Here is an 18,227-nt window from a genome sequence, read left to right on the forward strand (position 1 = left end):
AAACAGCAAATAATGTACATATTATATACCATGATAATGTTTAATAATAAATTGGAATCGTTTTCCTTATATAGTCTAGCCAATAATAAATATTATTATCTCGTTTTAGAAAGAAAAAAAACATCGTTGGATCTACGATTACATGCTATCAAAAATGTACATAAATAGCAATTATGTACTTCATTAAATAATTATAGTCTAAAAACTATTTTATATTTTACTCACCGAAAAAACTGTGGCACGAAATAATAACAATTATGTACGAGTATATTAGTGATGAATTAAAATAAACTCTGATAAGAATGAGATAACTTCTTGTTTATGCACCGGCCAACTGCAGTATAAGTGTCAAACTAACACCTTTCATAATTGTTTAAGCATACAGAGTCGAAAACTCTAGATTTTTCAATAAAAAGTGATTCACTTTTGATGACACCCAAAAATAGCCAATATTGCTAACATAAAAAAAATACATGCCAATTTGAAGAAAGCTGCGTTTGTTATATTGTTCGGTATTGGATCGAATTGAGCTTCAGGTATACTGGGTACAGCTTTTAAATCTTTTATCATCAATTTGAAATAAAATAACGTTGTGTTTATGGCTATTTTGTTTTTATCATTTCTAATCAGTGCTTGAAATGATTTTTTTACGAACCGTAGCGCTCGATAATTTCACGAAAATATCTATATTTGTATTATAATTATTATCAGTGTGTTCGATTTTTTGTTGCTCAAGCGGTCAAATGAAAAAATAACAGTCTTTAAGAGGACGTTCTACAGAATTGGCCTTGAGAATTGAAAATATGATTTTTTAACATGTGGTCCATAATATCTGGTCTACTAGTTAATATAAAAAGGTCGTGTCAAAGTTGTTTGTGTTAATAAATTTGCTCTGTGACTGATCCGACTCATATTTCACATTTATTTCATCAGGGCTGTCGAAGACATAAATCATAATATATATTTATAATTTAAATTTTTTATTTATAATATATATTATTTAAGTTTTGTGCATCTAATGCCGGGTCCACACTGGCAACAAGTTAATTTGCTGGCAACCTCGTTAGATTTTACGATAATTATTGTAAAATTTCTTAAGCAATTATGGTAAGTATCGTAAAATTTAATGAGGTTGCCAGCAACTTGTTGCCAGTGTGGAAATGGCTTAATATCCACTGTGGTTCACGTAGTGGCATGGACCTGGGGTTAGCTAATTCAGGAAGTCAACACCCATGATAGAATTTTTTCCAGTTTTGGTTGCATTATATTCCAAAACTCTTCTGTAAAAATCGTTTCCGAGTTTATAAATGGAAATTTCTCGGTGTACATAGTAAACAAACCTACGAATAAAAAAAGACAAAAAGGAACATACTGATTCATCGCAGTAAAATCTGGTAATCAAATTCGCCATTTTGAAAAGCGACGATTTTGCGTAAACAAATATCACGTGGTCTGTACGTGTGCGGCAAACTTCGAATGTGTTTGTAATTTTGTGCAAAGTGCGAATGTAATGTTTTCAAATAATTGATATGGATTAATTATACCATCGTATTATTTTCTCGAAATCATAAACATACTATAATAGTGTTTGAGTATCAACCTATGTTCAATTTGAATTGGGTTATAATAATAATATACCCGTATATATATCAATAGTATGTTTGCTACAAAATCCACCCAAGTTATCAGTACGTACTTGCACAGGTTTGATTAAAAACCATGATGAAATTAACATTTAAAAAATATGAATGCTTAATATTATTTTGACAGCCCTGTTTTCTGATCGGCTTCATCTCGCAGGTGTTCATAAAATAATAATAATTCTCCGCGCGGCAGAAATTATTAGTAATAATAATAATATTTCTTGAAATAAAATCTCCGATGATTTGTGATTTTTGCGAAAAGATCGATTTAAATTGACGTAGTTACGACGCCGAGGTCCTTTTTATACTGAATTATATTTGAACGGCGGGCTCTTCAGCGGGCCCTTAAGGGGGATCCTTATGCCAACAGAGAACCCAGCGGAAAAATACGAAGCTTGCAAATTGAGATTTTTTTATAATTTACAATTTTAACTGTATTAATTAATAAATATGTATGGGAAAACATTAAAAAGATTTTTTTTAAGTCAAAGATAAACTTACAATTATTATTGTAAAAAAAATGTGAATTTGTATCTTACGTTATTATTACATTATTCTTATGACCATATTTAATATTAAAATTTAGTTTATTAAGTTTTCTATTTTTTCTCGTGTAAATTTTTGACTAATTCATCATTTTAATATTTTTTATATTTATTTTAAAAAACATCGATTTTTATAAAAAATATAAATGTGTATAACTTCAAATCCTTTTCCAAAACAAAGCAAACCAGCACAGTTGTTAAAAACCTTTTAGTATATATGCATAAGGTAAAAGCTCTGCCTATTAAGGAAATCAAGTCAGCAGTAGTAGTAATAATTAACCTCATAAATATAGGTTCCTTTTTTTATATCCTAGAGAAAAAAAATTGCACTAAATAAAGGCTCGATCTCATATTGTTCACTTTCCAGTACTCCATCCTTTCAGTTATTACCTTGTGCATAATAAATATTCAGTATTGAATATCAAAAATAATTTGTACCTACTGAAATAATTATGTAATTTTACTGTGCGTCTGCCCCTATAAATTAGTTTGTAATAAAATAATTCTTGTGGTTATTGCGAAAAGTTGGTAAGTCGATAATTTAAGTAGGTATTTAGAGTTAACAATGGATTATGTGTCTATATATTATAAAATATGCATTTTAGAAAAAAACAAGATTACAGAACAGATTAATAAATAGAATTCAGATAGGCTATCCCAATACACTACCATTTAAAGCAGGGTTTTGAATGTGTGAGTAGCATACTAAAATGAAACGTACATTATAGACGTGCAATAGTGTATGTTGCAATTTTCTAAAACGTAATACACCAATATTGAATGATCGTCAGTGCATAAACCTCCTTAGCAGTTGTCAGAACGAAGGATAAGCTTAGAATTACGTATTCTTGTCACGTGTTTAAATTTATCCCATATTTTTCCACACTCGAGATCGCTTACGTGTTAATCCACAGCCGTTAGGTATTTCAGTTCCCATTAATTATGTGTTTCCTGGTTATTCGATATATAGAACATGTACATAAATCACATAGAAAATAGCATTATGCCTGATTTTAGAGGGCAACACAAACTTCAAATTGCAACGATTACTCCATAACATGATTTCCAGACTTACCAACATTTACCAGTAACTCCACGGCCCGTGGGGTTGCTTCCAAAAGTTGGTAAGTCGATAATTTAGGTATTTAAAATTAACAACGGATTGTGTGTCTATAAATATATATGCTAACAAAAATCAATATAATCTGATATATCGGAACATGCACATAAAACACAAAGAAAATAACATTATGCCTGATTTTAGAGGGCAAATCAAACTTCAAATTGCAATAATTACTCCATAAGATGATTTTGAGACTTACTTACTTTTGGTAGTAACGCCACGAATATAATATATTATTAATCCCGATATAACTCCCTCCATCACAATAACATTCCACCCATTTTCTTCCAGGATTCCTCCCTGTAGTCACTGTAGTGTGTAGAATCAGAAGGAACCTACTAGAGGTGAGCTGGAAATACTGTCACCAGTTTGTGTACTCAAGTATCGGATGAAACTACCCATACTCAGTACGTGTGGCCCAATAAACTTGTTCCAAAAAACTTGGGATGATAAATCATCGCGAGTCGCTGGCTAGTTGGTAGACTTTCAATACTATTGACATTAAATGCGCGCGAGCAAGGTAGCACTTGAATACAATTATATTTTTATTTATTAGTCTATGCATGCGAATGACATCATTTTATGTATGAACAAATAGGTCATAAATTTTCTGTAGAAGCATATTATTCCCTCGGAAATGTGGTGAGGTGACTGAGGTGACGCAGTGTTCAATAAAAAAATCATTGTTATTCATTTTACCACAACAAGAATATTATAACATAACATAAAAACAACTCATAAATTTAAAATGTGTTTAAAATTTTATAATAATTAATGGGACATTTCGAGAAGCCTAGCTCAGTGTATTTTTAGGGATTCTATTGAAGCCGATATTTCAAATACTAATATGGAATTAAGTTTTAGTTCCAGTTTAGTATGAGACTTATGTCGCATACGCACGTCAACTGCTCTATATAGTATTCCAAATACTAGTACGTATTTTGGAACAAGTTTTGATACTAAGTATTTTTTATACTGGTAGTAAGTATACTTAGTCTTCAAAATCGACCAGTTTTCCCACATCTAGTACTTACGTCTCATTAATAATAACACATTTTTTGTCATAGTACAAATCTATTTATTATTTTTCTATTATTTTCTACGATATAAAAGTCTCTTATTCTAGTCTTATAGTAATATCTTCAATTATATCGGTTTTCTACTGAATAAATTAATTATTACTAATCACCTTATTATAAAATGTATTAAGTATATCGTAAAATATATTTATAATTATTATTATTTAAAATATAGGTATTTTTTTAACATTATTAGTACTAATTTTGTCTTCGGAGTATGTTTTATTAAAACTATTATGATTAAATGATAATATTGGGAATGAAATATGTGGGTACCTACTAAAGACATCTTGTGACAGAAATTCAAGACATGTCATGATAAGTATTATCTTTAAGATGGAACGTAGTGTTACTAGCAGCATCTAGCAGTGGTGAAGGGTGGACGTGGGCTGTTAAGATCCGTCATAAATAGTGCTCACTATACTTTGTCATACGTACCTATTTGTTTTCATTGAACTAAGGCTACAATTTATTTACATATGGTTAGTTTTTAGAAAATCAATTAAACCAGGGCTCGAAATGGACCGGAGCGCACCGTCTGTTCGTGAAATCAGTAACGTTATCGCTCCGTCTCATGGAAAAAATAATTTGACCGTCTGAGCTAGATAGGCCATAGATAATATAAAATCGAACACATTTATTTTGATGAAATACACATACAATATGATAACTATGTAAATATCTTCAGAAAACTGTCGAGCGATTCGGTAAACTTTTCCATTTCGAGTGCTGAATTAAGCCCTGCAAAAATCAAGCCATAGTAGATAATAGTATACAAAAAACAAATACGTATGACTGACAATGTTTAGTGTGCATTATTTATGTCTGATCTTAACAGCCTACCTCCACCCTTCGCCACTGACGCATACTTACTTAGTGAAAAATTACTTTTCTATTAAATACAATGTTTTTAACTTGAAACCCTTTTATTTATATCTAATCAAGATAATATTTTATTATTTTCGGAATAGATAATAAATTTATTTCCAATTCATTCAGCGATCCCAAATTAAATAGGTCCCTATGACTAGTATCGGAAATATTTAATGATATTCACTGAATACTCTGACAATATAATAACAATCTATTTTTACAAAACAATATAATAATTTTATTCAAACCCTCTAGTTATGGTGTTTCAAACGTATTTACCAAATTTTAAATAAAGAACTTTTAATCGCATGTCTTACAATTTTATCACTAGATGTCTCTGATCGTCGATTTATGAATTATTTCTAATGATAATGATTTCAACAAAATTCAATTCACATTTTCTCGAATGATAGTGACGCCATGTGATTTCTTCATCGAGTAAATTTAATCACCAGCCACGGGCGGGAAAGGTAGATTTCTTAAACACTATCCATAATATTTAAATTTGACTTCAATATATTATTCTATCCAATAGTTATACGGGATCTGCTCCATCAACCGATTGACGAAAGCCGACATATTTTGCACCAGCTTTCTTTTGAGATCTGGTTTCATTTCCTTCAACAGGTCCTGTGCATTCGTGTTGATGAAAAGATTCAGTGCCGCATCTGAAATTATAAATTTAAGCAATATAAAAAAAATGTACATAATATTCATAATAATTCCTGAGGTTACTGCCTGCCAAAAGTTGGTAAGTCTCAAAATCATGTTATGCAGTAATTATTTCAATTTGAAGTTTGACTGCCCTCTAAAATCAGGCATAATTATAATTTCTTTGTGCTTTATGTGCATGTTCTGTATATCGGATGACCTTGATTTTTTTTCCAGCATACATATTCACATATTGACACATAATCCGTTGTTAACTCTAAATACCTAAATTATACTTTTACCAACTTTTGGCAGCAAGTACTATTATAGGCGATTTAATTTTGCCTTTGTTATCTGGATACATAATATAGCACAATTCATTTTCTTTGCAATGGACTAATCAGAATTCATAATCATCAACCGGGGTAGATGACGGCCTTTCCTGGCATGTTCCACTCTTCTCGATCCCTAGTTCTTCACTGCCACGTACATACACCGAACTTTATGAGCTCATCTATGTATGGCATAGGTACTTGTGGTTATTTAGTGCCCCTTGAGTACCACCGTATGGCAGCATTTGTCCAGCGGTTGTCCACTCGTTGAGCGACATTGCAGATTGCAGCCCATTATCATGTCGTCTACTTAGCGACCTCTATTACATCGCGTATGTAGAATTAGACAATTATAAATAATAAATTTAATTTAAAAAAATAGTTTTATTCCAGACAATATATTTGATCAGGAATTAAATCAAACTCGGACATTATAACAATACCCAATAAGAAAAATAACAATATAATAGGTAGGTAAGTACGTAATTAATTTACATAAAACTTGTCTAAAGATCAGATGCTTAGTCATATTTAATTTTTACTTAACCTTAAGTGATCGAAATTGAACGTTTAATAGCTAACATCACCACCAAACTGTAGTAGAATTGATAAACGTAAGTGACATTATCGTCAAAATGATCAACCCAGGTGTATAAAATTCAAACACATCACTAGCTGGAAGGTAGTCAAAATACTAGTACTCACGAATGATAGAGTTTCCATTGTGGACATTTTCCACTCCCATCTTGATATCTTTGACGCTGAAGTCCATCTTAAGCTGCTCCAAGGCGAGGAAAGTCTGTCCGTCCACATCATGAGGCCGCGATCTGAAGTACACCTTGGCTTTTACGCCCTCTGAAAACCGTTTATCACAATACATCGTTCTATTTGTAAGCCTTTTAACATGAAAGCTAACGTATGAAACCCAATACTGTTGTAAATTATTCATTCATTTTGTTTCGTTATTTTTAAATTTACCGCCTGGAGAGAAGGAAAATCTCTGGTGACGTCAAAGGGATGAGACTGCGAGGGTGTACACCTTCTAGATGGAACAACACCATCAAGAAAGCGCAAGATCGCTCTAGGTGTAACGATATTGTTCGCAATGACTGTTATTTCAGTGATCACTATCCTCAGTAATAAGGCAAAGTAGATGAAGGATTCTTAAATGAAGTTAACACATATTTTTTTAAGTCACAGGTGTGTCTATATGCATAACCTTGCATTTCAGGGTGACGTCAGTTGCTCCGCTAGTCGACAGCTACTATGAAGAGGTTTAGCGAATTTCCACACTCGCACGGCTTTCAACCGGGTACTGACTCTCGTATTTGTTCGGCTTCCGAGATATGTGACTTTTTCTGAATTCTGGCACACACAGCCACCCCTTTTAACATGGAACATGTTTTACTCATGATCTCCGTCCCAAAAGCATTACAAAAAATAGATGTAGAATAACTATAGACGCGCAGCCCGCCCGCGGGCAGCGCCCCGCCCCGTTTGCTTACGCGCGCCGATTATTTTCATTTTACGTTCAGTAGCCTACATTCTGTGCGACGTATTGTTCGTCTGTTATTATTACTTCTTCAGTTTTATTATTGTAATTACATAATTTTCAGAAAAGTAAAATTGTTTGAATCCTTTGAATTCGGTTACTTAGACATATAAAGTTTCTTTCGAATTTGGATGACCAGCATTCAGAGAATCAGTAGGCAAAGCATGTTCCATATTTAATAATTTAAGCATTCAGGGCTTAAGTAACCATCATCTGAGGTCCCCAGTGGGGCGGAGTCCCCCTGCGAGGCGCAAAGCGCCGTTTTAATTGACTATTATATCTACCGCAAACGTCAAGATACAAAAAACTTAATTTCATTTTTTTTCTTTTATTTTGTTAACTGTCAATTCATGGTGGAACTGCATTGTATTGTTGTTTTAATTTAATAAAACGCATTTTTTTGTAGTACTTATTCCACTTTTAATCAATAAATTAGGACCGGTTTGGTTCGCCTCAGAGGAACATTTTCAACTGATGTTGACTGTTGAAAATGTCCATCTGAGGCGGACGAAACCGGTCCTAATTTATTGATTAAAAGTGGAATAAGTACTACAAAAAATTGCATTTAATAAATTAAAACAACAATACTTAATTTCATATTTATATTTATTTTTAATGTAGGTACATACTCTTTTGTTGGAAAATTTCACAGTTACTCTCACAAACTGGGTCTTTTAACACTTATAATTTAAATAGGTAGTTAGATAAATGGTCTTCTTATCCACTGATAGTGGTATCTTGAAGCTATATAGCCTTTATCTATAATAAGGTTCTGTTCACTTCCGTATCTTAAGTCATACTGACGCAATCGCATCATTTTCACCGATTTTTTTAATGTAATAAATGAGCGGGAGGATTCAAAAATGCCTGTAATATTCCAGTTAGAACGTATCAATGAGAAACTTTGATTTTTTTCAAGCACACTACTCCCTCGAAATCAAATCATAATGAATAGTTTTTGGCCGTCCATTAGAAAGCTACATACGGCGAATACGTAATGTTACAATAAATAAGTGCTGATTGGCTATTGCGTATGATAATAAATAACGTGGTAATTTTACCATATTCTCCCCAGTAGTCTCCTGCTCCTGAAGCCTTTACCAAGATGAGCACTCCTGATGACCTGTAGTGGGCTTTCGCTTTGATCATTGGAATGACCATCGTGACTTGGAACTGGTGCGTGTCCAGGTCAGATCTGCAGAAAAATAAACATTTTAATTATTGTAATCGCTTCCATAACTCCTGTTACATGACTTAAAATAATTACAAGATAAAAAGAACTTTTTATATACAGCGTTTTTAAATTTTTTGTTGAATTATTATGCTCAATTTGCTCAAACTTGTACTTGATATGAAGTAAATAAAAAATAAAAAAACAAACAAATACAAAATACTTAAATGTCATTTTGACATTTCATTTTGATTTCCATAGTAACGCACGTATATATTAATAATTAAGTTTCTAGGACCACCCCCTTAGGAACCAATAATAGTGGTTTGGATTACGGATTTCTTCCGAAATAACTTTTCATACAAAACAGAATTAACTGAAAATGAATTCAATTCTGCTTAAAATGGCTAAAATTATTAAAATAATGCATTGTCATCGTGTTCTGATATATTCTAAAAGTTTCAAATGTCTAGTTAGCCGGGAAGTTAGTTAAAAATCTTCAATCGGACAAACAAGAAAAAAAATGTACTGGGAACACAAGAAAAAATCTGTACTGGACAAACAAGAATACTAGCTAATAAAAACGTGGTAAAATAAAAAAAATCTTGTTTTATTTACATACTATTTTTATGTTTTGTCTGAAGTCATCATTAATTGTTGCTATTATTAAAATAACTTTATATTGAATTGGTATTGACATTTTCTATGTTTATTTTCAATTTAGACTTAGTTTTGGCTTTAAATTATTACTACTTTTAATGTTAGTAGACCACCGCCAATAATTTCAAAAGCAGGTCGCCCGTAGTGGTTAAAAGTTTGGCCGCCCCCTACTACATGAGTAATTAAATTGAATATCCAAAAATGATTAGGTAATCATAGTGTTTTTTTACTGTTACCTGACATTGGTGACGGTCATGTTACTGACTCCATAAGCCTGGATGTCCCTGAAAGACGCCCTGTAGCCATCAGGTCCGCTGCCAAGCGCTATTCCGATCTCGTCAATCACGATGGGCTCCACCTTGAGTCAGGATAAAAGATTTTTATTTGGCTACATATTTTTTCTTACTACTAAGTACTTATACGTGTTGTTAATAGGAACTCTACAATTTTTACGTGTAGTAACTCTGTGTCTCTGGTAAGACGAAGAATTCTAATGCCGGCACTCCATTGGCACGCAAGTCAGACGATTTACAGTCGTCGGACTTTTTTTTCGCGTGGAGCACCCCAGATTTGCGGATTAAAAAGTCCGCAGACCAGGCTCGTTGGATTTCAAACATGTTTGATATTTTACTCTCGAGTTGCCAGACTTCGTCCGTCGATCACTATGCAAATTCAATTTGACATTCATACGCGATCATTCGGACCGAAAAAAAATCTGTAATTGTTTTTAAACATTTTCATTGATTAATTTGTTAATTTACACATTAGAAAATGAGAGATTTATAAATTATTTTTTAAGTATTTCTATACGAAATTCATACAAGAAAACGTAAAACTTGTATTGTTTTCACTGCTATAAATTATTTTATGCAAGTCTACATATAAATAACACACAATAATTTTAGGATTATCTGAAGACATTACGATAATCGCAACTTTTGACAGCTCGACTTTTTTATTCGTTCGTTGATCAGTAGCAGAGCATAGACAAATCGGACGATTTATTGTCCTCGGACTATTGGCTCACCAATGGAACGCTGGCATAAGAAGTCGGGAGTATTATCAATAATATTTTTTATTCTCGTAGTTATGCACCTTACCGTGTCCTTGCTATGTCTAAATAAACATTTAAACACCCATTTCTTTTATTCAATGAATAATTCACAAGATTTGAAAATGTAGCATTCTATATATTGAACATACATAACATGAAAACACCTCGGATATATACCCAAAAAATGAAGGCAATTAACGATTGCTTAATTTATAGCACAAAAACGGATAGTCAAAACATAACGCAATTTGATAAGTATTATGTTGGACCTACTAGTTTAAATTATCGTAAATAAATAGGATGCCCGTAGCTTAATTGGTTAAAGCATATTGGCCCGATACCAGTGGATATAGGCCAGTGACGAATGGTGACTTTTGGAAAGAGGTAGGCTGTGAAGATATGAGAAAAATAGCACACTTGTAAGGTATACTTACGAGACATAAGGAGATAATACGATATTACTACTAATGAATAGGTGCACGCTAATTCAATGAAACTTTAAAAACACACTGAAGACATAAAATTGAGCGATATATTTTTTTTCAAAACATACACATCAAAAATCATTACCTAGATAAAATTTATTTTTATTTTTAAAAACAATTTAAGTATATTGATTATTATGCGATTAAAAGCCATGTAAATTATTTTTTTAAATTATATAATTATTATTAATTATTTTGGACAAAATGCAGTCATGATAACAATATTATGCGCGAAGGTTTTTGGCTCTGTGATAGGAGCCTACCATATTTCATACAATTCAATAGACTGACTGAGGTTACGTGACGTATAGTCCAGTGCTCCGCAACCGGTGTGCCGTGAGACGATGCTAGGTGTGCCGCGGTGCAATAACCAAATTCGCGTACATGGCTGGTTACATATTTGAGCACCTGCATGAACTTAATAAAACAATGCAAGGTCAGAATGAAAATATATTGACGTGCTCTGATAAATTAGCAGAATTCGAAAATAAACTCGAACTTTGGCAGGAGTTAAGACAAGGATCTCTACAAATGTTCCAAAGGAACCACCAGACCACCATTGAAAACAAGCAATCAATTTTGGATCCGTCTCAAAAACATTTAACTTTGCTGCAAAAGAAATTTCATCAGTACTTTCATACAATCAATGCGACTGGATACGAAACCCTTTTGCAACTAATGCCGAAAATTCTATAGAAGCGCTTTTCTTATAAATTCGAGAGGAATTTGTTGAATTGATAAATGACGGGTCGCTAAAACTGATCTTCGCCGATGTTCCATTGATTATTTTCTGGATTTCGGTTAATAAAAGATATCCTCGGATTTCCGACAAAACTATCGCAGTTCAGCTCCCATTTTTGAGTCATGAAAAAGTCGCCTGCGGCGCTATTTTACTACGCTAATATTAATAATTTAAAACATCTTATTGTAGGATACAATTTATTATTATTGTGTCAATACTCGACAAATAATTATTCCTAACCCGACAACTAACCATAATTATATTAATATAATATAACCATACGAAAAATTGCTAAACATAAAATCAATACTATTAATTTTACCTCGAACACTATTTTTAAAATGCTATTTTAGAGTATCACGCTGTCTTCAACCTTAGCTATAGGTAGGGGGGCCCGCCAAAGATCTTGGCCTGGAGTCCCCCTTCAGGATGTGGGGTCCATGTTTTGGTGTATAAATTGTTTTACGTGTGGTGTTCCACGGAATTCTGGGAAGACCTTTGGTGTGCCGTGGGAGGGAAAAGGTTTCGGAGCACTGGTATAGTCCATACAAAAAAATATCACAACTCCTTGACAAATTTTTAACTTAAAATTTTTTCAAAATGGGATTTTTTCTGGTGGGTATATATATATTATATATATATATATATATATATCTGAGGTGTTTTCAATTTATGTATGTTCAAAACACTTAAAAGTTATATTATGTAATACCTATAAACCACATTAATAAATACAAAGGAAAGACAGAAGAAAATATTATGTAGGTTGTAGGCAATGTTCCCCGTAAGGTGTGCGCGCGCACACGCGCACACCGTACGTTGACTTTTTTCTTTATTTCCTTTACTTTAAAAATTGTCGTTGTTAGTGTATAAGTTTTAATGAAAAATTGTATGTGTGTGTTTATGGGGGGGGGGGTGTAAATTTACCGCACCGGGTGACGGCCCTAGTAACGTCACTGCTCAGATGCGTTGATGATCCGCACACACAATAGAAAAATTAGAGGGAACGTTGGTTGTAGGTACAGTAAAAAAGTACATTATATCATGGTTACCTCATCGACTCCTAGCTCTGGGATCCCCCTTCTGAAGTACTCAGCCAATTTGTTGAAGCTTCTTTTAAGGCACTCATTCACGTCTGGGTCGTCTTTATAGCATTTTGTCACATAGTATGCTAGAAATAAAAGACAAAATAGATGTATTATCTCCAATACACACTGATTTGGGGGGAGGGGGGTAATTTTGAAAAAAATCCGTAATATTTTTTATTGATTGAGGCGGGAAGGACGGGGGTCCTCTGACTTCCTAATTTACCCTGCGTAATACTTATAGCTTCTCGTCACTTCAACCGCGGTATATTCTCCATACCCAGACACTCCGAACTTTGAGTTTTGCGATAAACACCTAGTCTGAAGGTATAACTGAGTGTTTTACCTACGAGTTATTGCGACCTGTCGCATCTACCAATGGTTACCGAATGCTCGTGACTTAAAAGTTATAATTATTATTATAGTCATTAGTTTCCGTTAACGTTGTCTACACTGTATTGGCTTTTACACACGACAAAATATTAAAACAAACAGCGTTCGAAACAGAAAAGTTTATGAACCGGAGCTTTTGATAATTATCCGAAAATACTAGTGTGCAAGTTTTTTTGTTATATACGGATATACCTTATATGCCTACCTAATTACTTAGACGGAAAATGCAATAACATGTTTTAGACATCAGCAGCCCTATGTTATAACTTGTGACATGAAGTCACCCGACGACAAGACGTAAGTGTGACGTATGCTCAATACACGCATCGAAGCGAGCCGCCCAATGCACACGGCTCACCATAGATATTATTATGGTGAAACACCTATTTGTGTATGGCGACAATGAATAACGCCAGTATTAAAGTAGCGTTAATTTCTCGAAGACTATTGACTCACTCCGGTAGTACGTCACAATGATGTCATATGACGTCATGTCGTCGGGTGACTTCATGTCATAAGTTACAACATAGGGCTGATGGCGCTGTATGAGATGACAATATTACGTCACGCGCTTTTTGCACACTGGCGGTATTGCAACGGTTTTAGTTCCAGAAACAACCATGGTGACGTGTATGTTTCGATATAGAAGCCGCAGTCAACTAAAGATGTGGGTATAACTATTTTTTACATTAATATTCTGTCAAAAATGCTATTAATATTTTCCATAATTCATCTGCCACATTTATAAGCAGTGCATGGTTTGTCTATCCTCACTGAAAGTCACTGATTTGTACTATTTCTTAATAGTGCATTATTTCCGAACCTAAAGAATGATACAAAACTCTCATTAATCAGGATAATTAATGTAGTCGCATAAAAACTGTGTAAGCAAACAACACAAAATCTGAGTATTATTATTTGTATAAAACTGCGGGTGTGTGAGACGTGAAGTTTCTTATGAAACTTTATTAAAACATGTAAATTAATTTAATGATTGTCATCACAATTCCAAACCGGAGCGCCATTTAAAAAAAATCAACCCGAAGTTTGCCAAAGCCTGAATTTTAATTGGACTCCGAAACGCTATGGAGAAGAAAAAATCAACCATATTGCACGCGTTATAGAAATAATATGTAATTTTAAATTCATTCTGCGCTCCCGTGCGTTCCAGTCCATTTCGAGCGCTGCATTATATTCCCCATATAATCGCACAAATTTATGGTAGCCACAGGCTTTGGGTGTCGCATAATGCCGAGAGTAGTGGGGTCAAGTCGTTGAGAAGGCTGTTCGACAACAACATCAGCCGAGTCAAGATTCTCAGTCATAAGGTCCTGACGAAGACTAAAACGCGAATTATATTATGGTACATGTCGCCATCGCCACGAACCATCTGGAAAAAAATGACACTCACTTTTTGTCGGGTCTGCCGAATGGCATAATCTTTTATAACGCCATTACAATAAAGGTGATATTGCTATAAATTCTCGACGCTTTTTGTCGGGTCTGCAGAATGGTTCGGTTCGATCGGGTTCGCTCAAATGAACATTGACACTAGAAACACTGTTCTAACGCCATTACAATAAAGGTCATATTGCTATAAATTCCCGATGCGTGATATATATCGCATAATGGAAATTGTGTGACGTCTACCTATACATGTGCAAATGTAGCTATGCGCGAATTTACTTGCTAACTACTGTATTGAATGCGTTGTCCATTAATAATGTCATTGCATGTCGCTGACTATCACGTGACGTCGCAGTAAGCTGCCGCTACGGGATCAAGTGTGTAATGTCGTTTTTCTTTGTGTTTAAAATGTTATCAGACTGGTGCTCCCGTCCCGTAGCACATTTGTCATTGTCATTATCTATCATTGTCAGTTGGCAAAATCTGCCGAAATCACCAGAACAATAATGAGGTCACCTCACGTTGAACTGCACTGCATCGACACCTGCATGACTCAATGAACGTTTTATCATCACCTATATGCCTACACTTTTCGACTGTCACGTCGAAATCACGTTTTTTTAGCGGTTGGCACTATGTATTTTCTATAAGAATGTTGTCTATTATCTATGATCTGTAAGTTGGGTTCTGTTCAAAATATTATCTATGGATGTCTTGTTGCAAGTAATTTTAACGGACGCACACGTAGAAACTGTTAAAATTAATTGAAATTAGCATGAATAATGAATAATTATTCAAATTACTAATACATTATAGTTGGCACTCTTCATCAGTGTTATTTTTCAGTGAATTTTCAGAGATGATGACCGTTCAAAATATTCTGAAATGATGAAACTATAGACTAGATTTGTCGCCGCGACAGCGTGACAGTTACTGTAGGCGACATGCACATCACTTTGATTCGCGCTTAATGAGTAATGTTCTATATAAGTAGATACCTAAATTATTTGTATTTTTTCTGGTTCTGGTGGGTCCGGACCCGAAATGTGTACGTACCCGCTGACCGATGTAACTGTAAGCCAATCCTTTGTAATGGGTATTCCCAAGGAATTTATTAATGGACGAGTTGAAACTTCGATAAAAATAACCGGAATATCAACCATTATTTAAATTATTATTACGCGATCAGAAGCAGGCGCATATTGAGTTAACGGATTGCCCACTGGTTACTGCCTCGATGTTTTAACGTAAATAACATTTATGATACTAATATGAATAATATTAGCCCTTAACTGTATGATTTTTTTTTTGAAAATTTTTATTTTTTCTTGGTGTCAAAATGCTTTGTGAATGAAGGTAAAATAATAAAAAAAATTTTTTTCGAAAATTCCAATAAATTTTGTATGTTACTCCGTGGTGTCGCAGATTTACGACATTTGGAAATCTTACATTTCAGTATGACAAAATACAAAATTAAACGATAAAAATTATAAAAAACTGATGTACACATCCTATTTGATGTGTAGATATTTTTATTCAACCAATTTCAATCTTCTATACATTTTTATTTATTTATTTACAAATGTGGATTTTTGCGTGAATACGAATTCGTCAACTGTCAAAGCAGAAATGCATAGACTATAATGCAGAAATGCTTTATTTCTTGAAATGTCCAAACAAAATCGGTAAAGTAGGATGTTTATGGTAAAACAGTTTTCTAGGCATCGAAAAAGGATATTATTTGATAATTTACACAGATGGCATTGGCTATATCGAAATAGTTTGAAAAGTCGCAAATTCGCAACACTGTGCAGTAAAGGGTTAGAGTATCTTTTATATACTTTCGAATGATTATTTAACTTTTTCATACATTCCTGAATGATGCAGTAACCATGTCATAAAAATAAATTACTGGAATTAAAATATAACTTTTTTTCGCGCGAGGGTCAATTTTTATGAACCAATTAATGGTTACGACCAAGGAACACAAAAAAATAAGGTAAGCTGGTTACCTTCTAGATGTGTCTGTAAGAATGTACACTTCTTGAGTGTGGATAAATATGAAATAAATTTAAGCACGTGTTAAAGAATTTTATGTTATTTTCAATATTTACGTCTGCATTACAGTTTCTCACGTAATTCGCGCATTAAATATTCTAATATTTGAGGACTTATATTTCTTTCGTTTTATGGCCTGATCGTTGTTCAGTCATAAACCAAAACTCCCATCAAAGTCTTGATCTTGACGACTGACTTTCGCAATTTTATCTTAATAATCTGTGTTTTAGCTTTGTTTGTTGTACCTACTATATATTTATTAATTAGAATCTTTTATTTATGTGAGCTCACCGTGTTCCACTCTCCCATGGGCAATTTTCATTACAAAGTCTCTGTAAACTCAATTAAAACACATTTGAGTGCGTGGTAACCTCCGACATGGGTATCTGCTCCTGAGACATTCCCAGGCGTAAAAAACTTCTGATGCTTAACATCAAATGTAGAGCCTCGTAATACGCTCAATTAAGACAGAGTGGTGCAGGCTGTTTGGTTTCGTGTCCGGAAACTTGTACGTATGCAGTTCGCCGTATCACACTTCACCGTGAAATTTTATATCGGAAATATACGGCCGTATATTAAAGATCGTCCAACCTCTTTGGGTCGTATAGTACTAACATAACATTCGTGTCTAAATAAAACACGATTCTTGTCGGTTTACACTTTACAGGAAGGCAGCAGTAAACAAATTTAAAAAATAGCCGATATAATGGATTATTTGTTAGGTTAGGTTAGGTTTTCATTCTTGAATTTATGAAAATCAGCTATGAAAATTGAATTAATGTTAATATTGAATCTAATAAATTTAGAGACCGTATAGTATAAGGTCATCTCTTTCCGATAAACTGTGCCACGGTGAAATAAAAAAAAAATATGTACAATTTGCAATACAATTACAAAATGCAACCATCTGAAAGCAAGAGCGAAATAGAATTTGAAAAAAAAGTCGATTTCGAGATAAGTATGCCAATAAATTGATTGTTGTCAGTTAGCTATACCTTCATAAAGAATCACTGAGATTCATTCATTAAAACTGTACTGTAACTTCAAAGCAGCTTTGGGTCCAACTGAAATATTTCACTGTTAATAATGTTTATACAACAAAATCTTACCATTAGTATTTATTATAAACTGCAGAAAAAACAAAGTTAACTGTTTTATTTATGGGACACATACATTAAAGTTTAATATTTCTAAACTAGTATTTTTGACTTATCCACTGTTGCTTTCAGGAAGCGATATAGGCATACAATATTGAATACACAGTATGTCAAAATGAAAGTAATTCTGACAGTTAATTCAAATAAAAGAACATCGAATTAAAAATGGAATCTAAAATATTTAAACTTTATTTTGATCGTCGTCAAAATTCAAAAT

The 18,227-nt window shown here is 33.4% G+C and overlaps 1 protein-coding gene across 1 annotated transcript in view; it reads right to left on the reverse strand.

Moving 5' to 3' along the window:
- Positions 1 to 5,782: 5,782 nt before the first annotated feature.
- Positions 5,783 to 18,227, reverse strand: part of Jhbp2 (Juvenile hormone binding protein 2) — a 29,178-nt gene continuing 16,733 nt past the window's right edge. The window contains exons 2-7 of the mRNA XM_085951616.1: positions 12,963 to 13,081; positions 9,866 to 9,987; positions 8,860 to 8,993; positions 6,952 to 7,101; positions 6,221 to 6,235; positions 5,783 to 5,931 (exon numbers count right to left, since the gene is read on the reverse strand). Coding sequence (XP_085807742.1) covers positions 5,783 to 5,931; positions 6,221 to 6,235; positions 6,952 to 7,101; positions 8,860 to 8,993; positions 9,866 to 9,987; positions 12,963 to 13,081 — 689 coding nt within the window. The remainder of the gene's footprint in view (positions 5,932 to 6,220; positions 6,236 to 6,951; positions 7,102 to 8,859; positions 8,994 to 9,865; positions 9,988 to 12,962; positions 13,082 to 18,227) is intronic.

The sequence above is a fragment of the Rhyacophila brunnea genome, unplaced genomic scaffold (assembly GCF_057557595.1).
Source record: "Rhyacophila brunnea isolate RB1 unplaced genomic scaffold, BYU_Rbru_1.0 scaffold_24, whole genome shotgun sequence".
NCBI lineage: Eukaryota > Metazoa > Arthropoda > Insecta > Trichoptera > Rhyacophilidae > Rhyacophila > Rhyacophila brunnea.